Source organism: Nipponia nippon, unplaced genomic scaffold (genome assembly GCF_047370975.1).
Source record: "Nipponia nippon isolate SJK-2023a ecotype South Korea unplaced genomic scaffold, ASM4737097v1 scaffold_5, whole genome shotgun sequence".
Classification (NCBI taxonomy): Eukaryota; Metazoa; Chordata; class Aves; order Pelecaniformes; family Threskiornithidae; genus Nipponia; species Nipponia nippon.
In genome coordinates this window covers 62,067,811-62,092,766 of record NW_028262369.1, presented here as the reverse complement: position 1 = coordinate 62,092,766, position 24,956 = coordinate 62,067,811, and the positions used below count along the sequence as shown (strand labels likewise).

The following is a 24,956-nucleotide window of genomic DNA, read 5'->3' as shown; positions in this document are numbered from 1 at the left end:
TGAGTTTTATCTATATATCCAAACAGGATTCATTACAACCTTGAATATTTGCTAAATGGTTGCTTCTTGTAAATTTCCGTTATCAAGGCATTATTTTTTCCTGATGGACGATTCATACGTTCTGCATTCCTCACCCCTTCCCTCAGTGGGGAGTTCAGCCGACTTTGAAGCTGCACTTGTAGCTATCTAACGGATTCTGCTAATCCTGGAACGATAATCTTAGTATTTAAAATATACAAGATAAACAACCAGACTGGGAAGCAAACTTGTGTACGTTTTAATAGCTTCTTCTCTGCTGTGCAGCACTCCCCTGGCAGAGCTCTACAACCACAACTTCCAAAGTGCCTGGTGTTCACGAAATGGTGCTCCCCGGGGGTGGGAAGAATTCATCTAATGTTATGCACATTAAGACGTGCTTTGCTTTATATTTTTCTTTTTCAAGAACAAGGCTCCCTTCCCCCTTTCTCCACCTAATCTGAAGGTGTTTTAACACTGACAAATGTCACCCTTTATGTACAGATTAGGAGTTTCATCATGCGTAAACACAAATTTTAACCCACAGCTGATCTCATGATTACTACCAGTTCCGCATTTAATCTAGATACGGGCAAACTGCATTCCATTGTACTGTCACCTAACTGTAGTTAAACTCTGGTGGCAGGTAGTTCTAGCCACAACTTTTCAACATGCAAAATGACCACAACGTTGCAGTCTATGTCTAGGCTCATTCACCAGTTAAACATCAAACACAGTTTTCACTTTGGACAAGGCTAATGCTGACAAACAGATATCTATAGTCAAAATCGCTTTTTCCTTACCCATGCTGGTTCCTATATTGAAGCCTTCCTCAAGCAAGTATTTAAGGACATTTCTAGATCACTATCATCAAGTTATCTGTATGCTCAAAGTTTTTTCACCAGCTTTGCCAAATGAGAAGAACATGGGCAGAACAAAGATTTGCAGTCTCCAATTGACAGTGCACACCCTTTCCTCCTCTAGTATTCCACTAAACAAGATGTGCTGTTGAGAGCAACTGTACTGTTAGGATACATCAAAATGTTTAACATACAGTGACATCATTTACTGAAGGTTTTCACCTATTTCGCTTATCAAGAGTGTTCACTGCAAACAAAACACCAACAAGATGCAAACAAATATATTCTGTGCATTCCCTAAATTGTAAAACTGTGTCCTACTCATGCCTCATTTTTTAAAAAGGTAGGATTCCTCATTTCACTCAGCAAAACAAATGAGGACAAAGAAAAAAATATTAAGTATAGCTTTGAAAATGCATATAACCTAGAATTCTAGACATTAATATGTATTGATTATAAATTTATGATATCTTTATTATCATTACGTGCACACAGTGCACAATGGGTTTCTTTAAAACTAGTTTTAAATCTGAGTGGCATAATTTAGGAGAACAACTACATTTCTGTTATGTATTCACCATGAATTACTAAGAACTCTCAATCTTAATTCCCTGTTAATACAGTTGACTAGGAATAAATACTGAAATCTCTGGGATTACAGTACCAATATGGAGGCTTTTCATGGGCTTCTCTCCCTATAAACCTGAAAAGCCTACCTGACATCTCTTGCACCCTGGTATTTTTAGGCTGAGATTTCTCTCTTCTGCCACAACGTAAAAAAGGAACGCTACTGTTAAGAACTTGCACAGTGACTTTGTTTTGAGGCTTGTGCTTTAAGTAAATAGATTAACGTTCCCTGTAAAATATGCCAAGTCAGGCCCCATGTAATGTAGATTGATTTATCTGTGACAGAAAGCCCGTTAAATCTACTAGATTGGAATCGCAGGTGAAGCCAGTTCATCACGTAAAAGAACAATCCTCTTTATAAACTTGTCATATTTCCCATTTTCTTTGGAAAGAGTAATATTTTGCTTTAAATAAAGAAAACTAGACCTGTAATGACCATGGGCGCTGGTGGCCTGCTCTGAAACTAAAACCATCAACATTAGCTCAAAGAGTTTCTCTCCGCATAAAGCATTCCGGTTAGAAGCAATAAACTCAGCCTGCTTCTCTGCAACCAGTTGCAGTCAGCTGGATCTATGATTATATCTATGTACCTGAAATTATTAATAAGAAAACATGCTTTTCTCAAATAGAAACATAAAGTGCATTTTCCTGTATGACATTATATGCCGAGAGACTACTTTGTCTAAAGGCACTGCTTTCTACTCATAAACTGTCAAATCCAAGAGCACAGTCTGAGGCAGAGCACGTTACATCGCTTGAGGAGCTGGAGAAATACAAGGTAGTGCCCATATTAAATCAGTAGGTAGCCAAAACATTCAATGGGAGCTCAGTCATATAGAGAATACAAATTCTAACATAAAATTGGCCACTGAAACTGAGAAGGAACATTCCTTCACTCCGCAATAGGTGTTCAGGGCAGATTTTTATAACATTTTCTTCATTGCTACATTTTGGTTTCTATTATATGTTCTAGCAGACATGGGCAGGCCAATTACCTTCACCCTACGTCCTGTACAACTTCCAAGCAGAAGGCTGAACTTGAGCCTAAATGGCTCAGAAATTATTTCAGCCTGCCCCCAGCTTTGCTCCATCAGTGATGGTACAGATGAGTGAATACTGCAGTCAGTATTAATAGGAATTCATTAACATTTCAGGTGGCAGCTTGATTCAGTCTAACACATGCCATTTTTTCTTTACAGTTAACAAACAATTATGTAGATAGGTGTATGCTGCAGAGTTTGGAAAAACAATCAGATCTCTGAGGACATGTATTCATAATGAATTAAGACATTCACTACTTTGTTCTCTAAAATTTTGGTACCCAATATTTGGTACAGAACACAGAGGGAAATTCACTTCAGTTGGGTGGATAAATCAAACCACAAAGAAGAGCGAACAGGAAGGAATGTTTGGGAGTATTTTAAATAACCAACAGAAGGAAACCTGTTTGAACACTGTGCTCTTCCTTCTGCTATTATTTTAAACACTTCCCGAATTCCACTGGTGGCAAGTGCTTGTAATTCACTTAAGTTCCTGTTAAGTGTTTGCTGAAATTGAGCTATTCAACATACGAAATATCCAAACCCATACACGACTGAGCGAAATGTTGCCTGTAGGACTGCACAGGTGGTTTGCCTACAAGGAGCTGCAGGAGGAAGGTTTGTCTACCCCACACTCTTCATTTTTACTTTACTTCAAAAATCATCATCTTTCTTTTGAAAATGCACTGATCTCTCTTTTTATACCTTTTGATTGTTTTTTGGAATGCCAGTCTTTCCTGAGAGTAATCGTTCAGAAGATTTAAAGGAGCACAGAGCACATTTTTTGTCTAAGTGGTTGTGAACACCGGACTCTTTCCTGTTCCAGCTTTGAAGCATATGGGGCAGCGAGTGTCTCCTTTCACAAGCTGCAGGAGTATTTCACAGTAGGGAACCTTCAGAGAACTCTATTTGGGGACCAAGTCTGAGATTCTGTCCCAGATTCCCTCCTTCTGAAGGCTTTATGAGTTTACATTTCTCCTTTGTGAGAACAGATTCTGTATGTTAAAGAGAGCCCTAACTTCCATCAGACCACTTCTGGTCCAGCTCTGCACCTACACTCCCATGAGCCATCTCACCAAGGTGAACAAGCCTCTTCACATGAGTGAGCAGTCAGACTAAGGTTCAGCACTGAACACTGGCAGAGGGGAAAAAAAACCCATCAAATCGAGACATGATAAACTGATGAGAACAGCACTGTCACACTATGTTCCTGACGTTCAAGTTTCTTGCTGTTTCCAATCATTTGTTTTGTGATAAATGTAGAGCTTACATGGCTTTCAGCTGAGTTTTTTTGACAAGTGGTGGCATTAAAGCATCTTTTGGACCTATAGCTGAGGTTAGAGTGCATGGAGGATTCGTAGAAGAATGTGTTTGGAAATATGGACCCATATATCGTGCATGTATTACATACATTCATACATATATATACACACGCACATATTATTACATTTTTTTCCTTCAAAGTCTAAATCAAAATAGTAACACTTCAACATAGTAATGCTTCATTCGACACTGGTATAAATGTATATATAAATATAGCATTTGAAACATTTATTAGAATACTATTAATGGCCATGATGCTGTTAACTTCAACGTACATTTTAGCTACTCTTCATTTGAGTTCTAAATATGCAGAATTTATCTTTCTGGAACATAGCAGGGAATAAATGCAGCCAGTGCTCATAAATATCGAGGAAAATCCAAGGTAGTTAAAAAGCAGGGTGTAAGGAATTTATTTCTGAGTATGCCTGATGCTGCTTTTGGATTTATCACTATTATTTTACAAGCATAGCGTTCTGTCCAAATGCCCGACACAAATTATATCAATCATTAGAAAATCCCATTTGATTATGTGGAAAAACTCACATAAAATTGAGATCCTCCTTCTGACACAAGGCTTATACAGGATCATCTCCTATACAATAATATGCCCAAAAATTCTTCTATGTCTCTAACTTATCAGTCATCTCCCAGTAGTTCTTATATTACCAAGTGAAGCAGAGAGAAACTCTGTCTATCTTGCAACTCCTCTTAATTCTAGTCATCATCCCACTGCCAGCATTTCCACAGAGGCCATTCAGAAAAAATAAGTTCCACTTAGAAGCTCTGAACCCACCCACCTTCACTGCCCTGCTCCGCGTCCACAGCCACCCAAAGGAATCTCTTTCACTTCACTGGCTGTAAGGCGAGCCAAGGGAAACCAGACTTTGTGAATACTATCCTCATCTCCTATTCTCAGCTCTACTGATGATTTTTTTTTTGTGTCTATGTACACAGCAACCTCCTATCGTCTTGATAGTCACAGATGTGACTTGATTAGAAAAACAGCTTGTGTCCATGGCGAGGATACTGCTCAGAGTAACCCAGACTCTACAACAGCTGTTTTATTATGATTATTTTGCAGTACAGTATGGCCCACATAAAGGCAAATGATAATTTAGTAAAACAGCTCTTCCTTCTCCCAAATTTCAGTATGATAGAACATTCCAGAATTTATTGCAGATACTGCCTTATCTATGCATCTTCCAAATGATAAAATAGCTCTTCCAATAGCTGCTAAACTCCCAGAACAGAGCTGGGCAAGCATCTGGGGAAACAGTCATCCAGCTTAAAAATCTCTTTTTCCTCTTTCAGCCACAAACCCTTTCCTCTCCCCCCGCCACCAGACTCCCAAACCTAAGTACCAGCCTCTCTGGCAGACAGCGGATCCTACTGACTTTTTGTGCCTTTTGGGTTTCACAGCTTATGAAGCTCATTAGGGCTCAAGAAATCAAGGAGAGAGAAGGCTCAGACATCTTTTTTTCCTGCCTCTATCTTAACGGAGAGAGGGATTGCCTCTCATCCTACTTCAAAAATATATGTTTGAAGTATTTAAGTGAGAAGAGCACAAAAAGGTTGATGAAACCAGCTAGAGAGAATACACAGAAACATACTGCTACAGCTACAGGTTTTGGCTTGCTTTCTTAGTAATTGCCTTTTTCTCACTGGAATTCTCCTGGAAAGTGAAAGAGCTCCCTTATTTTAAAAATCCATTGATTAAAAGATGACTGAAACATCCCAAAGTTTGGAATTTGGAGCCTGATCCACTGGTTGATCCAGGAAATCAAAGCAGAGAGAGTTCATGCAAAGCTGAAGTGGTGAGAGCACAGAACTTAGGCTGCATCCAAGTCATTTACATGCAAAGGATATCGCTGCCACAAGGGAGGGAAAAACATATCTACAGGAGATGGGACTGTTTTAAAGCTAGAATATTATCTCTTCAATCTGTTCTTTGTCTATTATCCTTACTGTGATTGAGACTACGCATATTAACAACTAGTGGTCCATTTTTAATGCAGGAATACTTTTTACTTTTTTTCCCCCTTACATCAGACCATGAGGGGCAGGAAAAGAGGTAATTTATTTCTGAAATGTACACATTTTCTTTAAGGAAGGCTATTCAATCAAACAAAGCAATGCCTACTGATACAGACCCCACTGAAATGAACTGAAAATTTCCCAATGGCTGATTCAAGCCTACTGGGAACTTAAAAGAGACCAGTTTGGCCACTGCCATGCTGGTGACTTGCCCAACTAAAATTAGTCCTCTTCCCTCCAGTCTACCAGGTCATCACTGATTCTTTGCTTCTAACCAACCAACCTACAGGATCCATATATCTTCGTCCATGCTCCCGGCATTATATTCAGATTAATTTGCAGATCAACATGCTATATTGCCAAAAGTAGGGATCACAGTGTTTCGTCTCATCTCTTCAGCATGACTTGTAAGACTATACTCAGCAACACTGACATCAAGCCTAGAGGTTCTAACTTGGCTGAACCTTAACAGCATTAACCGGAGCAAACCAAATGGTAACAAATAATTAAAAACACATCCTCTGTCCTTTCGTTTGCTTCTACTTTTCCTCTGTCACCTCTTCTTTTCACTCATGTTATGTTGCTTTACAGCTTCTGTGCCTTCTAAGAAATATCTGTGCTACTTAATTTCAGTGACATATCTAAACATCATTAGGTTTACTACAAGTAGACAGCTATGACTTAAAATGGAACAGCAAGTAAAATAAGAACATGTAATGAAAATCCAAGTAAGCGTTTTAAGAGGCAATGTCATGGTTTAACCCAGCAGGCAGCTGAACACCATACAGCCGTTCACGCACTCCCCCTGCAGTGCGATGGGGGAGAGAATCGGAAAAAAAAGGTAAAACTTGTGGGTTAAAATAAAGACAATTTAATAGGACAGAAAAAGGAAGGGGAAAATAACAATAATGATAGAAGAATACACAAAACAAGTGATGCACAATGCAATTGCTCACCACCCGCTGACTGATACCCAGCCAGTTCCTCAGGTGCAGCCGCACCCCCCTCTGGCCAGCATGCCCCAGTTTTTTGTTCAGCATGATGTCATATGGTATGGAATATCCCTTTGGTCAGTTGGGTCAGCTGTCCTGGCTGTGCCCCCTTCCAGCTTCTTGTGCACCTCCAGCCTCCTCGCTGGCAAGGCAGTATGAGAAGCTGAAAAGTCCTTGACTTAGTGTAAGCACCTCTCGGCAACAACTAAAACATCAGTACGTTATCAACATTATTCTTATACTAAATCCAAAACACAGCACTATACCAGCTACTAGGAAGAAAAAATAACTCTATCCCAGCCAAAACCAGGACAGGCAAGTAACACTTTGGTGTACTGCTTTGATGGCCTATGTTTCTAATGGACAGACTATGTCACAGGCAGGGTACTGAGAGTCTAAGACAAATTATTTGAGGAAACAGTTCACACTTCTTACTTAAAAGGTTGACTGCATTTCAGACAATTTTCCTGCAGGTACTACAAGGAAAACTTCATATAATTTACAAATCAGGGATTACACCATGACTGGACCACGTTTAACCAAAGTTTGGCCTTTGTCCTGATGACAAGGTTGAACTTGTTCTCAAATTTCTGCATAAATGCCCCAGCTCTTCAGGATGAGGGATTACCAGCTCTGTCGAGAGATATACCAGAACAGGCAAATACACAGTAAGCTCCTCACAACTCTCTGCCTATGAAAAGCTCAGTCAGAACTAGCCAGCACCTGTTTTTCACATTATCCCACAATCTTTCCTTGCCTGTTTGATTGTTTGCTCAATCTCAGATAACTACAGAAATTATCTGCATTATCTTCTATTGATTAAACAGCCAACATGTCTGCAAAAGAGCTTGTTCACCAGTGCGTGAAGATGGTGTCATTAAAAATTTACATCAGATCAAAAAAAAAGCGTGAAGTTTTTTAACAAAAGTACCGTGATCCCTAAAGAAAACTTCACTTTCAAAGGTTACATACAAATAAAAAAACCCCATCCAATATCTAGATACCACGCTTTCTAAAACTTCATGGTACCGAAGATACAGCTCTACCAAAGCAGGGACGATAAGAAGAGGGACAGGGGGGAAAAAAAAAAAAAAGAAAAAAGAGAAGAAAAGGAAGAGTCTGCACTGCAGAACAATATAAAATAGTACCTCACTAGCATCTAAGGCTTAGAAAACCTGATAGAGATTGACAAATTAGACCTTCACATTTATGTCATTAGTGGAGAAACTTAATCACGGGAAACAATTTGCCTTCAGTTGTACGACATCAAATAAAAATGCTAAAAAACTAACACACAAAAATGCTACTATATTTATTCAAAATAAATGTCTCATTCAAGTGAATACAGGCACGATGCAAGAGAGTTGAGTCAAACAGGTAAGATTTGAATGAGTTTCTCCTCTCCCCTAGCAATGGCCAGTCTGAAAACTCAGAAGTTTAACTGACTTAACTGCTCATAAACAAGGATATGTCAGCATAACAGAAACCTTAGGTAAATTCACACTGAGCTCTCACTGCGTGCCTCACCAAAGCAGACAGGAACAAAACCTCAGTATTCAGCAGCTAGATTTGCTTTTCTGTGTCCAACTCAGTACCAGCAATCAAAATTCAAAGGAGGAACATTGGGTCCTAATCTTAGAGCATGAGTCAAGAGCTGATTGCAGCTGGAAACTATCATCACAGACATGAAAATGTCATGTCACACACTGTGAACAATGACGGGAGAAACCACTGAAATCCTCTGGCCTGAGTACCTGTATAGCACAGCCTCCAGGCTTGGCACAAATTCATTGTGCTTGCAAGAAAAAGTTCCAGTCTTGATTTTACAAGTCTAGTGCTAGAGAATTGAACATTACCAGGGAAAATCATTCCAGGGATTATTAATCCTCATTTGAAATGCACTGGCATTTTGCTGCTTTGAATGTGTCTTTCTTCAGACTTCATCTATTTAATTATCTCAGAGACAGACACCCTACCCTCCTTTTCAACCTGCTAGACTAGTGCCATCTTTAAGCAACTTTTGTTCCTTACCTACGTACTTTTAGATGATAATCAGGCTCTACACTTCAACCTTCAGCCAAAATAAGCTTTAGCTGTTTGAGCTCTCAAACTTATTCACTACAAGGCACGATGTACAAAGCTTTAATTATTCCTTGTGGCTCTTCTCTAAAGCCTCCTTAACAGAGTCCCGTGAAAACAGTCAGTCTTTCTGAAGGTACAGGGTGTACGTTCTTGTTCAACCCTATCCACTACCATTATAACGAGGTAGAAAAGAGGCAAAATACCTCTACTTTACAGAAAAGACATGCAAAGTAAGCTGAACTAACAGAGAGAGGGCATTGCATGGAAAATGAGTTTAGTATTTGGCCCCCTTTCCCACTACAATTTGAATGTAGTTATTTGAAACTCTTCATACAAAAAGCCCAAAGGTACAGATAATTTATATGACATTTTCCTACCCTATTACTTCATTTTACAGCATGACAGGATAAAAATTATAGTAAGATAAAGTAATTTGGTCTGATGGCTCGATTTACTAATGCTCTATTCCTGCATGGTTGCTGGTATTTGTGGTAATGCTCCCACCTTTGGTAACTGCTGCAGTACAACTTTCCACACGTAGCACCAAAGGACAGAAGCGTGTTAATTCCTTCAAACCTATAGCTTGTTCCATTAGTTTACCGTTGTGTGTTTGCAGGCTACACACTGGTAAAACTGGAAAATGTCTTATCAAATTCAAAGCTGGTATTTCCATTTCTGCAAAAAACAAATGAAAAAAGCTCAACTGTGAACTGTGCTATCATCATTAACAAGTTATCCACTATTTTTGATCTAATGCTGGAAAAGCTGTTGCAAATTAACTGAGAAGCAGGATGTACACTTTTGTATGTACCAGAAAAAAAGGTAATGTCATTTGCAGATTTCAAATACAAATCCTCATCTGCATCAAGTGTTCTACGCTTCATCATTCCAGCAAACACTTAACTGGTTTTAAATAGGCAAGGGAAAAGTGTGCATGGGGGGAAATTCTTGCAAGATTACTTTATAGATACCAGAAAGGAATAATCTATTCCAAACCCAAACGTAGTCCCCACCTACAGTAGATTACATGGCTTGAGACACTAACTTTGATCTGAAGAGATCTAATTAAGCAGACTTGACTGCTTACAACACGAGCACACCACTACCAATGTACTGTTCTAAAGAACCCCAACCAAGAGCTTCCCATTTTATGCAAAAATTGCAGCTCCTTTATCACCTGACAGGTCACAGTGAGTAAGCCAGAATGCAGAGCATTAAGTCTTGGCTGGACTCTAAACTGAAATATATTTTACACGTAAATTGTCTAAATATGAAAGAGCGACAAATCCTGCAATATGCAGGTAGATTGGACGTAAGACCGCAAGCTTTAGTTCTGATTTATTATATGTTAAATATTAATGAATTATTAAGAAACCATTCACTGAGGTTTAAACAACTCTACATCTTACATATTTCTAAAGCTCCACAAATGTATTTTTAATAATAGATAATTAATTTATAACAACATTAAATCTAAATTAAATCCTCATTTCAAGCCATAAAAGAAACCCACTGGAGAGTGGTGAGATATATACTGTTGCTCTACAGTAAGGTCACTTCTTCATGGCACAATTTTATTTCTGCATCATATATTATTTGTGTAGCCAAAGCAGTACAGATACACAACACAAGGCTTATGTAGCCTGACGAGAAATAAAAGCAGTGACCTCTGCAATAGAGCTGTGTATTGTTTTCCATTCTAACAAACCATTTTCAACTTGGAATTTCCTAATGTTTCTTGTCTTTCAGCTGTGAGCTGTCACATTTGGCCTAATCACTTCTCTCATTTTTTTCTGCTTACAGTTTCAGTAAAATAATGTGGTCAGTTTTCTGAACAACGAGTTTTCTTATTTCAAATGTATTCGAAAATTTATTTTGTAACTTGTGGTAGCAAAGCAAAAAAAGAAAAAAATTTTTAGTGAGAAGTATCTGCAAAGAAATTCGGTTATGACCTGACAAAACTCCAGTGCTTGGTAAATATTGTGTTTAGTGCATTCTTTGTATTTTCCATGACACTTTCCATAAAACTGAGAAGCTTTCTGTTAAGGTGGGGCTGAAGACAGGCATACAGCTCACCAAGCTGGACCTTGTGCTCAAGCCACAGAGGGGTACGACTTAATGAACACTTGGCATGAACTTCAGGCATAACAGAGGTACTACAAATTTGTGCTAAGCAGACCAAATATATGTCCCTGCACATTTCTGCAAGAAACCTGCCTGTTTGTGTTGTAAGACTGGGTGCTGCAGAGCTCAGCAGCTGAAAGCAGCACAAGGGCTGGGACAATACCAAATGAGACGATAAGGACTGCCACACTTATCCACAAGGACACATACTAAGCCAACTTCTATAACCTCACTGTGGCATCTCTCTGTTTGGTGTGCACCATTGCACAATCTTGAATATTACCCAAACCCATCAAACGAGCACAGCTGCTGAGAAACTTGGTCTATGAGTATCAACAGCCTCAATATACTGCAAGAGTATTTTGCTCATATTCCACTCTTTGTGTAATAAACTACTAGAAACATCAGATTTCTGGCCTTATTCTATCCTGTGCATTCTCAACAGGAACCTCAAACTACTAGAGCCACAAAATGGATTTTAAAAAGCACTTGCATGACAACTGCTTCTAGTTCCTTCACTCTGCCAACCTTAACAGTTTATTTCTCTCTATAGTAGCAGATCCTACCAAATCCTTCCATACTCTGAGACCACACCAGTCAACCCTGCTGAGTAAAGCAGATGAAGAGAACTCCCCAGAGACGCCAGAGAAATCTTTCTGAGCATGTTATAGAACAGAAGTTTTAACACAATAAGAGCTTTTTTATCTGTGGTCAGATCTGTAAAGCACAAAAGAAGGAAAACCTCCCTAGCTCCTTTCCTAAGCAGACCAGTCTTACTAAGTGGGAGTGGTAAAAAGTGGAGAAGCTCAAGACATCACTGCAGTGACTTTCATTCATGTCACAGGGGTACTTAGAATGTATTCCTCCTAAAGCTCCAGGCAGTGAAATGTTGTTGTGACAATAAAAGTGCCCACAGCAAAGGTCTGTTTGAGAACCAGTTCAGCAGCAGCAAGCTCTCACACAGAACACGGATTTCTCTATCAGTCTGTCCTAAACAGATCAAGTGTAAGCTCTATCCAACCCACAGAGGCAGGACAAGAAACTGCCTGTTTTTCTAGACTTGATTCTTAAAAAATATAAATAAATCTGTTTCTTTAACTGCTCTGTTCTGATACAGCATCAGAAAGCTCTATATTAAGTCTCTCAAGAGTAGCATCTTTTACCGATCAAGTAACGTAGCTTAGCTCGTACTCACAGATCCTGTTTCTCCTCTTATTTTATACCGAGATTCTCTTCCTCTTCCCCTCCAGAATGACTATATAATTATTCTATAAAAATATAGAGCATATGGAATGCTTTCCTCCAAGCAATGGAATAGAGTGCCATAAAAGCAATGAACATCAGAAGTTTATTAGAGGTGGTTTCCCTTCCCCATCATCTACTCAGAGCTGCTGTGAAATTCTATTGAAGTCATACTGTGCAGGGGTACAAAACAGCTATGAAAGGATTTGCCTGCATTACACAGGGTTTACTGCTAATTAGCTCTTGTACACACACGCAGTACATAAAAATAGCTTTTTTGTTTAGGAAGTGATGATTTGTTGAGAGGACGTCCTTTGTTGATATAAAACTAGCGTTATGACTGTAATTTGAGTTAACGTCTACACATCATTTTAAGTAACCACTTGACAACGATGGTCCTGGCTAATTAGTTTCTGTTAGTTAAAAGGGAAATGTGAATAAAATTTTCTTAGGGCATAAACAGAGACATCAGCTTACTCAGACCAATAACATCAAGGTGCTACTCCTTTCCTATCATATCCACCACATGCTTCTGATCACATCTTCAGATTTGCAATCTCTCATGCACTAGAAAACAGAAACTTCACCCCTCCTTTGATGACCTCTTCTCTCTTAGTATTGTTGAATGATTCCTGGAGGTATTTAAAAGACGGGTAGACGTGGTGCTTGAGGACATGGTTTAGTGGTGGACTTGGCAGTGATAGGTTAACGGTTGGACTCGATGATCTTAAGCGTCTTTTCCAACCTTAATGATTCTATGAATCATAGGAATGATGACAACATTTAAAATTTATACTTTAAGTAAAAACTTTGTTCACAGCCTAGCTTCGACAGCTGAGTTAGCTAAACTTCTCTGGTGGACTTGGGAGCAGGGGTGTGTAGAAGAACCAGCCTTACATGACTGCCTAGAGTGATTTTCTTAATGGATGGCAGAGTATTATTTTTACAGTTTTTCAATCTTCCTTTTAGGCAATGCTTATCCAAATCTTTGAAGCAGGCATATTTTTCTTTTCACTCTTTGTTCCAGAGCTAACAAGTATGTTATTCCACTCAAAGAAACCACCGACTACAATTGTCAGACGGTATTGAAAGGAGGAGTGTTATTCTAGTAAGGGGTGGGAAAGGAGGACAGTTAACTCCTTTGGGCACCCTGGGAAATTCCAGCCTCCATCTGCTTTCCATTTTTGCTTTGGTGATTTCTAGGAAAGGTTGATACAGAAGGAGGAACCCAAACTGAAGCCTTACAGTAATAATCTAGTACCTACTCCCCCCACCCTCAAAAGGCAGAGACCAGGAAGAGCTATGAGCGGCTGAGAAAAGCTGGGACACAAGGCTCTTGTCTCCTCTCTGTTCCTTGGGCTGCGATTCTCAGCATGGCAGGGAAGGAAGGAAGGAGACAGAAAGGAAGACAAAGAAACAGTGGTGTTAGTTATATGCCAGCTAAGGACTCCACCTTGCATGGGGAATTCTCTGCTAGCAAGGCCTGTCCCATTCCTTCAGCCTCTGTGTCATCTGAGCAGCCCAAAGAGGTCAGCCAGAAAATCTGCTCAGCAAATTGACTCAGTGAATCACACAAATCACAGTAAGACAACACTGTGATAGGGATGCTATGAATTATACACGGTATAAATACAGACAGATTATATCACAAATGTGAGGAAAGGCTTTCCCTGCCGTATGATTTCAACTACAGTAAATCAAGAGCTATAATGACAATAACCAGAATTTGCAACTAATCACAAGCAGAAGAGGCGCTCATTTCTCCCGTGACTTCTAACTCCTTTAGAGTTTGAACTTTTCCTGGCAGTTAAGAATACAGTGAAAGCCTTAGTGAGTATAAATTGAACACATTGAAAATAAATGTGGGTCCTCACGGGAAAAAAAAGGTACATGAGACCCAGCAAGTAACCTAACAGTCATTTGAAAAATCTATCAAGTAGTCTAGAGGAAAAGGGCTAAAATAACCCTTAAACGTGCCACTGAGCTGGAAACGGGAAAAGGAAAGGGTTTCTTGCATCCTTTTGGACAGCATTCTATTGAAGCTAAAGGTTTTAAAAACACCAAACACCTATGCAGAAAGACGTGCAATGCCAAAAGTAAGGATTTTTTTTCCACAGAACATAAGGGACCAAACATAAGCAGAAAAACTGAAGTTTCACTGGTCATCTGGAAAACAAGCCATGTGATGCACATCTGATTCATCTTTATTAAACACGACAGTAAGAATTCCTTTGCTATTCTACCAGACTCTTACAAAAGCCCTCAAGTCAATGGATCATGGCAAAACCAATTTGCAAAATGCAAAACTGGAAAGAAAAGCAACACTGGTATGAAAACGGAAATAGGTGAAGATGAGAAATATCTCACTGTTTGTGGTTAGAGTCCTGCTCTCACTTTCAGCTGCCTGCACAGCAGAGAACCCTGCCCATCAACTCACTGCTAATGCACATTGATGGAAGAAATTCAAGTCAATGGATAAGGATAAAGCTGATTATTAATTATTTTAAGGTCTGTAAGTCTAGGGAGGGCACACAATTGTTAAAGGGACATGAAGAAGGTTCTATCCAAAGTGAAGCACATCCATTTTTAATTTACACCCCTATTGTAATAAAAAGTATCACTTTTGCCAGTGCAGTTTTGCCCATTTTTAGCCCAAACAAAATGAACCATTTTCACCAAAAAAAAAGAAAATGCACAATTTCACTCACCTAATAAATATAAAGATATGAAATTTCCTTCTTTGGCTTGAAAGTGAAAGAATACATACATACCGACATTTAAACACAGTGCAAGAACTTTACTAAAATATATTCAGCAAAGTTGGAACAAAAAAACCCCAAAAAAACATCAGATCAAAAGGAAACATTTGAGGGTCTTCTCCCTCAGACTGAATGGAGCAGGAAATTATTCACTTGAGCAGAGCAAAACAATTGCTTTAATTTCCACTCCCTTTGATACTTTGCTTTACCACCTTGACAGCAAATTCAAGGAGACAAAATCTACGATTTACACAACATAAAAAACAAAATAAGCATTGCCTGTTAACACATGGCTTAAGCCTGGCACATTGCTAGACAACACTTTCTTTAGCATTATGTCACGTTCAAGGTTCCACTCCTTTAATTCCACTTCTAAATACAGGGCCCAAACTAACATCCACTGTGATTAACAGGAGTCTTTCCATCAAATTCAGTGGGTATTTGGCAGTACCTCCAGAGACTTTACTACTACCTGAATATTTTAAATGCAAAGGTAAGTTTTGGAGTTATACCACTTGAATTAAAGAGTGAACAAGGTCTGACTGGCTTTTGGGCTAACAGAGGAAGCTAGAGTGAGCAGCCTTTAACACTGCAAGAGAGTTACATTACAGCCAACAAGTTTTCTTTCTAGTATAAAGTTCTTAATGTTCCCTCAAAAACTGACTAAAAATCCAACTGATGAACATGTATATGTTATTTTTAAATTGGTTACTAAAGCAAAGAACTTCAGCATGGCCTTCATTCTCTGTTGTTTGGTAAGCCCCTTAAACTTATGCAAATAATAATACATTTTCTATATTTGTGCTTTGAGTAAGTTGACAAAATGGAAACCTTTAAAACTGCTTGCTTAGGGCAACTCAGTTTGGATGAGTACATCTGAAAATGAGTCCCCCACAGAAGTATCTCCAACTGGATACCCCAGCTCAGAAAGATTAAAAAAAAAATATTGAAATATTGAAACACTCAGTCTTCTTCCGTTGCTTATTCATTGGTCCATGAATTATGTCAGAAGTGATATTGACTGAATTAAACAAGTATACTACTTGATAGCATTTATAGATTACTCTTTTTCAAGCCTAAACATGTTCTCTCTCAACAGCTAGAAATAGGAATATTCACATTAGGTACACAACTAGGAAGGAAAGGCAACCTTAAAATTTTGTTCAAAAGACAAGAAAAAAAAACAAAGTAAAATCCTTAATGAGGGGAAGTTGATTGAAATGATATATTTTTCATCCAGTCTTAGTTCATGACAGTAGTCCCAAAGCCTGGAAGTCATACTAACCAGTTTGAATTTAAAAATAAACAAAAACTCAATGGCAATGAAGGGCTTTCATGAAAAAGAATGCAGAGTATAACCAGAATGTTTTGGGAGTCTTCCTGCATTAATTTGTTTGATCGTCATTAGTGAAAAATAAAATTGCTGCAAGGTTACGATTATTTTATTTTTTAAACAGAAAACAAAAAAAAAAAAATCAAATAATAGTGTTATGTGAATTAAGGAAGAAATTTGGTTTTGCCAAAACATTTACTTTTTTCCACACAGAAGGTGTATGGAAGAAAAAACTTCATCTGCTTTTAAGCTCTGTCTTAAACAAAAAACCCAACAAACGGGAATAAAGTAAATTCCAATTAAACCAGACTTTTCACCATGTTTACTTCTAGTAAGATTTCACCAAGAAACACACATTTCTGCAGAAAATTTCAGAATTGAGCCCTTATTGATTTAACCTAGAAATTTAAATAAAAAGGCATCTTCTAATCAGCCTAAACAAATAAGATATTTAATTGGCTTTCAAATGGGAAAGTAAATTTGGATGTTCAGGGGTATATCTTACTTAAGGACAAATTATATTCTCCCCATAGTTTGCGTTTCTGAACAAACTGGATAGTATAACATTCCTATGGCAACAAGGGAAGGACCTTGTGTACAAAAATGGAAAAGTGGTCGATGTTACCTAGCATGTTGTGGTAAAGTGGACTGTCGTGTCCATGGATAGTAAATGCAGTCATGACTAGTGGGACCTCTACACCTGCAGGCAATTACAGAACAAAAGATGTCATTTGCCATTCACAAGGACATGCACACGCATGCGCCCTTGTCCACACGTGGAGGATGGAAGACACACAGGGAACGACCACTCGGCAAGTACCTATCCATCAGGCCGATGCAGTCCTCAATACGTGGCCCTATGCACCTGCAGCAAATCCAAAATGAAAATAGAGAGAGAGAGAAATCTGTTATTTACAGATCCAAGAAGCAGGAATCCCCTCTTTGTGCCACATTCTCAATTATAATTCTCAAGAGAGACCCAAGTCACCACGAAATTATAGCTGTGACAAAACCAAGCTTGCAATGGAAACAATAATAGCAACATAAACAGCACTCCAAGGTTGGACATATCTTGGCTCAAACAACACTTAAGGCAGGTTTCACCTGCACACATGGGAGTCCTGACAATAGAATTGCTTTTTCTGGATGTTGTCTAAATCATCAAACCAGTAATTACTGCACAAAAGCTGTTCATTCGCAAGATGAGACCTCCAGGAGCACAATGCAAAAGTTTTTTTCCTTCTGCAATTGATGAAATTTTTCAGTCTGCTCTAAGTTCCTAGCTAGGGCAACTGCAGAAATATTTTGGAAGGTGACTATGCTTTTATCAGGGAAGCTCAAGGATGAACTTCCAACAACAAAAACCAGAGCAAAATGTTGTCTGCCGATTCAGGCATTTTATTCTGCTTTTTTAGATGCTGCCAAAAGTCCTCCACCTGCAAAATCAGGAGGTGCTCACCAAAGGGAATGGAAATGCAGAGAATCACTTTATGCAGCAGCACTAAAGCACAACCATGGGGAAAGAGTCTGTTTGCAAAACATGGATATGTGTGGATTTTCCTTGTCCTCATGAAGAGAAGCAGGTGAAGTGGTGTCCTAGGTTCTCTGCATTCAAGTAGCAAATCAATTACACACTTTCACAGCAGTCAGGATTCTCAGAGACAGAAACCTGATGTCAAGCTTTTAGGGGTTAAGACAACCTGACTCCTTTTAGTGCTGAATGCCTAGCTAGTCCCTCTGTAACCATGAGGAGTATCTAGCTCTCAGCAATTTAAGGAAACCAAACCACTCATTTCAACTCTTTAACAAGATCTCAGAACCATTTTATTAACAGGCTCTTTGGCTGCACATCTACTACAGGAGCAGGTGATCTGACACATCAGTAGACTGAAACTCACTTCTGTTGAGGCATTTCAAATTTAAGGTATGATCCCCAACTCTTTTTAAAGTCTCCTGCTTTCAGTTTGGCTTTGATAGAGGGATATGCATGTCAAACATCTGAAAGAGTTCAAATACGTTCCCATGAGATCTTCTTTCCACTTCACCATCACTTGCCACTCATCAGCTTTTGCGGCATTTAAATTAGCTATCACTCTGCCATTATGAAATAAATTCAGTGAATTCAATTTCCCCTTACCTGCCCATCAGGGAGAGCAGAATGATAGTGAACCTTACCTCTTGTTAGTTTATTTGAATTTTTATTTTTAGATAAGAACTGTGACATGCAAACACAAATTGTAAGGATTTCCTCAATAATGGTTTCCTTCAGCAAGCGTGCAGACATAAAAAGGATTAATTAAATACCCAGGTGGCCAGATAATGCATAAACGGAAAGGGTAGATTTAAACACAGTTCAAAAACTTAATAGAGAGAACTCTTGATGGGCGTTTTTTGAAATTTCATCTGTCCTGGGCTTCAGGACTTCAGAATTCAGGACTGTCTGAATTTAACCAGTCTCAAACATATCCAGCATTTCTTCCTTTCATGGCCTTCTCAGCAATTTGCAGAAAACCAGTCTGATAATGAAGGAGGCTGAAAAAATGTTGTTCAGATCTTCCATTTCCTAGCATGTCAAGAGAAGGTGAGCTCAGACTCTTGCTATAAATAAAAAGAAGGCCCTCTTCAATTAGAGGTCTGAGAGCCCATTACCAGTTCAGATAACTGGCAGACTAACATAAAGAGCCTATTGTCTTGGAGGCATTTCACATCTGTACATTTACTCTCTCAGACTTTTGGAGAAAAGGACCTGAATCCAAGAGAGCTGTCTGGATGCCACCTACTCCAAGCTGAAATATCATTGATTTTTATTTAAACCTGTAATCTTCTTCAGTGGATTTCCCAGCCCCAAAGAGAAAACTCTGTCCAGGTGCAGTCTCCATTACTCTTTGTCATGTTGAACAGTTTCCTACTCTCTGACTGGCTGTCCTGATTACATGCAGTAAAGTACAATACTGTGTGAGTAATGGCAATACCTATTAACAAGCTATTTTGCACCACCAGGTCATCAGTTATTTTTCCTCGGGAAGTAACTTCCTTGGTTTCAGGCTTTTTGACACATATAAATACAAGCATGACACAATCATACATCACACTGGTACTCCATTCACAGCCAAAGTTCCTTCTTCTGCATGGGAGTCTGGATGATATTTTCATTTTCAAGCTCGCTCTGTAAAATGAACTGGTTAACTGATACATGCCAATTTATTAATGATATATTCAGTACCCTACAACAGTCCAATACAGCTTATACAGAAAACGACACTTGGAGCTCATCCTAGCTTTACAGATAATCGTCCTCTGAAAGCAAATGATGAGTTAAAACAGTTTTGAAAATTGGAGTAACTGTTTTTTCCTGAAACAATCCTTTTTCCCCTCTGTCACAAATACTCTTTCATCAATTTTCCTTAAGATTGAAAGGTGGGGTCTTAACTGTTCACAGGTGTGGAGTAGCAAAGCCATTTCCAGTCAGATGAATTCTCAAAAATCTTTGTCACTGGAAACAAACAAAACTGATTACACAATGGCATAAATGGATTAACTCTGGACAGAAGAAAACCTTAGTTGTGGCGATGAGCTGGTCGTCCAACTATTGCTATGGATAAAGCCAGACAACTCAAAACCAGGAGGTTACTTAGCTAACAGGCATGCATACTGATGGCGATAGTAAGAAAGTTGAACTGTGGAAGGGAGTAGGAGGAAATTTTGCATCAAAAATATGGTAACAGTTTCTTATTCAGAGTTTGCTGCCATTGAATTTGCACTATTGTTTCATCTGGAATTCATAACGCCTTCCTAAAAATACACCTAAGCTTTAGGGGCAAGACAGTTCTGCCTTCAAATTCCTTCTGGACCACACACGTGTTGATAAGGCTCCCATGACTTCTCTGGTCTTGGCTTAGAAGGAAAGTAAAGTTTTGGTGAAGAGTAATACACATCCTTCAAAAAGTTGTGTGAGAAAATGCCTTTCTATGATGAGGGGAGGTGTCCAGCGAGATCTCCCATTTGTGTCTTGCCCTGCGAGGAAGCAGACTGTCAAGTGCTATTATATAATTAGTATTTTATTTCCATGAAAGTGTTCCATTTTGGCTAGCTCTGCAAGAAGAGGTGCCAAATGCTTTCTGACTCTCTTGAATTAAATGGGATAGCTGTCCCACATGCCTCATATCTGCTCCAAACTGGCTTCAAGTAGCTGATGTTTATCATGGGCATGCAAGGCCAAGAGCACAGTTGTTGCATCCAAGGAAGTCACTCCTTGATAGTTCTCTTAGTCAATGTAAGATCATTAACAGGGCTGGATAATTACACACCTATTAACAGAAGCAGTCATTATACCTGAACAAGGGATAACGGTGTTATCAAATCTCACGCACCAGGGTGTAAAGCAATCATCTGCAAGTGCCATGACGAAATTGTGGCAAACGCTCACAGGAAACACAAAGGTGGGACAGCTATCTTTTTTGGTGACAGCAACAGGTGGGGATGACTAGAAACAATGTATGAGAACTAGCAATCCATTTTAGCAAGCACCCTAATACAAAGAGAGCAGCACTGCAGGAATGAGATAATACCACACTGGGAGCACTGCTCTGCAGCAGCTCAACACTTTTTGATGAGTATCCAAGCTGTACTGCGAGGGCATCGGTTTTATTCCAGCAATTGATCTGACAGAGAGGAGAACTGACATGCTAGGTGAAGTAGAATTACGGTTTCTCTGTACCATTCAGTCGTGAGCCAAATACCAAGATGTGTTCCCTCCACAACCTATTTCACTGAAGAATCCTGATTGAGGGGAATTTAAATATTAATTCCTAAAGGAAGGGTATGAAACTAGAGAATTCAGTATTGAAGGAGACAAGGAGAAAGAGTAACTGATTTCCCTTCTCTCTGTGGGCATATTCAGCCCTTGACAACATTGGCAAGAAGATGGACATCCCATAAGCCCCAAACATCTGGGGCAGTCATTAACAGTTTCATTAACATAATCACATGCCAGAAAGTCTTTAGGAACACTAGAAAAGAATACCCATGCTTACCCAGATTTGGGGGGTGGTGGGGTGTTGTTTTTATGAAGGGTAACAAAACACCTAAGAATAGACACATTAACTCTTTAATAAGAGGATGAGGATTTCTATGAGGAATAGTATTTGACTCATGGCAAAGGGATAGCTCCTCATCTGGGAGATAACCACACCTTTGCGTATGTATCCTGGGTGAGACCTTTGGCCCTTTTACTAGTGGTAGTTCATCGCTTCTCTGGGGATTAGCACATGATGCTAAATGACACATTCATTCACCTAATCAGCTGCAGAAAATAAAATGAAGGGAAAACTGAAAGTTCAAGGATTAAATGACAACATAACTCAGCATAGAGGAACCCTGTGTCACCAAGGGTTGCCAACGAGTACCGGCAAGTTCAGTTACAACTGCCTAATGCTCTTCCTATTTGTTTATGAAATAGAATGTCAGATTTTCACCACAAGGCATAAAAGCCTCCCTTCTTGATCCCATTCTATCCAGGGAGAATAAAACAACCAACCACTTGCAAAACACTGATGCATATGAAGTGGAAAGGCATGGAAAACATTCTGCTCCCTTCCTGGTCTAGGAGAAAGACAGCTGTGCCACGAAGATTAATAATAGTTAGATCACTTAGACCTCCCCAAAAAAGAAGAGGGAATGGGAAGAAGTGTCGCATCCTGGTCTTCTGAGAGGCCAGCAGAGCTACAAGGCACTTCTTATGCAGGGCAGACAGTAAATCTGTCATCCATAGCTGGGCTTGTCAGATTCGATCAGAACTGGCACTTCCACCATCTATTAAAGCCAGGACCAGAGCTCCTGCAGTGAGCTCATCTTTTCATATTGTTTCTTCTTACGCTTTTCTTCCACAGTAACAGCATTTTTCTTATTGCGTAACTGATTTAAAAGGTCTGAGGGGAAGACAAATCTGTAACAGATCCTGGCTGTGTCTTTGCGATCTCACTTTCATTTCCCTAATGGCTCTATTGTAATTAGATTTGCAAAACCAGCAAAAGGTCTCATTTTGAATGGCAACAGCTGTTGACATCAAGATTACATTGAATAATTTACTGGTTTAATTTTAGCTGCTAAACAATAAAAGCCTCTTGTTGAAGATTATTTCACTGGCTGAAGTTTTCTATTTTCTCCCCTGGCTGCCTCTCCGTTTCTTTGTTGTATGCTGGATACCACCAACCGTCTCATCGAAAGACATTTATAACTTACGTGGCACATGCAAAACAATAGTTGTGTATGCGACTACTAGTATTTTGTTGCAAAGATTCTTAATTCTGGCTCAGATACCTTGGCTGTATATTTCCAAATGTAACAAGTGATTCTGGGCACGTAGACAGGACTTGAGAAATTGATGCTCAGACTCAGACTCAGACTCCTGTACGGAGTCTGATTGCAGACAAACCCTTTGTATCAGTTCCTATATGAAAAAGAGGGTGGTAACAATTTCATATCATAGTAGTGCTGCCAGGTTAGTTCATCAATACCAAGGAGCAGAGATGAAAATTCTGTCAACAAGTAAATACTAAAAATAAAGTCATTGCACAGGCCTACACTTACGTAAGTGTCAACGGCAGCATTTGTTACAAAACTGTGTTAGCTAGAAGGAAAGCTAAGAGCATTGCTGGGAAAAGTTGTTTTTTACAGTTTTCAAAAGGGGTGTAAGCTTTTTCTCTGATAAGCTGCTGGACATTCATGACTGGACCCTGAATGTCATGAGAGACCTGGTAATCTAAGGTTACATTACTGCTGCACACACTTGGTTTTCAGGAGTGAGACGAGTGCTTTACCAAGCGAAACTGCATCTAAATCATGATGTACTATTAACAGTAAATAGGATGGCTCACTTCACAGAATTTGCACTTACCCTTGGGTGCAGTTTGGATGACATGGATGGCACTCACGATCCTCATCAGCGTATTTGAAAATGAAGCTGTTGGCCCCCTGTAAGCCATCAGGACATTTTTCCACACAATTTGGACCATCCTTAAAATGGAAACACTTTGTGCAGTGGTCAGGTCCCTGGAAAGCATGGAAGAAAGAAATGCAGTTCATTCAAGTTACTCTGTCTTTTCCTGCTGCACTAGAATTGCAGGTCATAACATGACAGCACACTCAGCAATAACTGTAGCAGCATTTCTTTCCCAACAAACAGTGAGTCAGCGGCATGGTTCCAGTCTCTGTTAGAGCAGCACACACATAAATCCTGGTGCATTTGGCCATAAACTTATTCTGTAGAGCGTAAGACAATTCCAGCTTCTAAACAGGTTTCTCAATATTATTGGTGTGCTTAACATGAAGGACTTCATGCTCACCTGAGAAATTTCCTGCAACACTGTTCAATAATGAACCATGTTTGAAAAGCAACTGCAATGGCCTTTCAGTGGGATCCCCTGCCCCTGCACTCCAGAATTATTTTCCACACTGTGTTCTCCCTATGGTACCTGGTCACAACAATACTGAAGAACTACAAGGTCTACTTCTTAATACATATGTAGACTAGACTGTTAAGAACTATAAACCAAGGCTCCTGGACAACGTAAAAGTAAAATTTTAAAGCTGTGATGATAAGCCAGTGTATATCCAAATCTGGTGTTCAAGTTGGGCACTGGTCTAGGATTTTACATCCATGAGCCCTGCTACAAATCCAAATTTCCCTCATGGGATGAACACTTGAAACATTAGCTTCTTGCTTTATGGTTGTGTTGCATAAAACACAGTATTGCAACAAAAATTATGATGAGAATGATTGTCAGTGTAATGCCTTTTTTTTTTCCATTCCGTAGGTAAGTCACAGAAATAAGGAAATAAGTTATGGGTTAAATTTTCTCAATGATGAAGAGCCTATAATACAACTCCTCATTACCCAGGATACTTGTGACTTTTAATCTTGGCAATACACAGAAGACCAAAAGAAAGAGACAACTTCTATCTCACAAAAGAGCAATAATCTTTGAAAGAAGACTCACTGGCCATTATACAGGTGACAGCTGCATTTAACACTCATTTAGGATGCATGAAAAAAATTCTGTATCAGAACAAGCTAAAAGGCTAACCTAATAAACCCAAAAAACATATTGTCCAAGCTCACTGAGAGATTGAGACAAATTCCTACGTTTTTTTGTGAGGGGAAAAAAAAAAGTAACTGAATTTGTAGTAGAACAGGACAGAACTGAATTATAAAGAATGAAAACAGTCATAAAAGAGGGCACTCAAATTGCAATTGAATGCTATCTGTCATTTAAAAACTTTGTGCATCTGTACCACTAAGGCATTAAGACAACTCAGGAAAGAAAAGGACACTACTTTTTAAACCATTTTCTTAAGGAGGCTGATCCAAGGAAGTTTATTCCCTGCACCAATTTAATGCGAGCAGAAATCTTTCCCTACATGCGTAATATGCATATTTTCTGTTTTTGTTAACATTAATTGTCAACAGCTGCTCTAAATTCTATAAGGAGAAAATGCCTGTGCTTTAGCACACTTTAATAAGCTAG

At 39.1% G+C, this 24,956-nt stretch overlaps 1 protein-coding gene across 3 annotated transcripts in view; it reads right to left on the bottom strand.

Annotated features, from left to right (window-relative positions):
* The window catches only part of ERBB4 (erb-b2 receptor tyrosine kinase 4), a 532,642-nt gene that overhangs the window by 140,451 nt on the left and 367,235 nt on the right, over positions 1–24,956 (bottom strand). For 2 of the 3 annotated variants that reach the window (XM_087731135.1, XM_087731136.1), the window contains exons 15-17: positions 23,327–23,481; positions 17,252–17,296; positions 17,057–17,131 (exon numbers count right to left, since the gene is read on the bottom strand). In XM_087731135.1, the coding sequence (XP_087587261.1) occupies positions 17,057–17,131; positions 17,252–17,296; positions 23,327–23,481 (275 nt within the window). The remainder of the gene's footprint in view (positions 1–17,056; positions 17,132–17,251; positions 17,297–23,326; positions 23,482–24,956) is intronic. The other variant, XM_087731137.1, reaches the window with a different exon arrangement.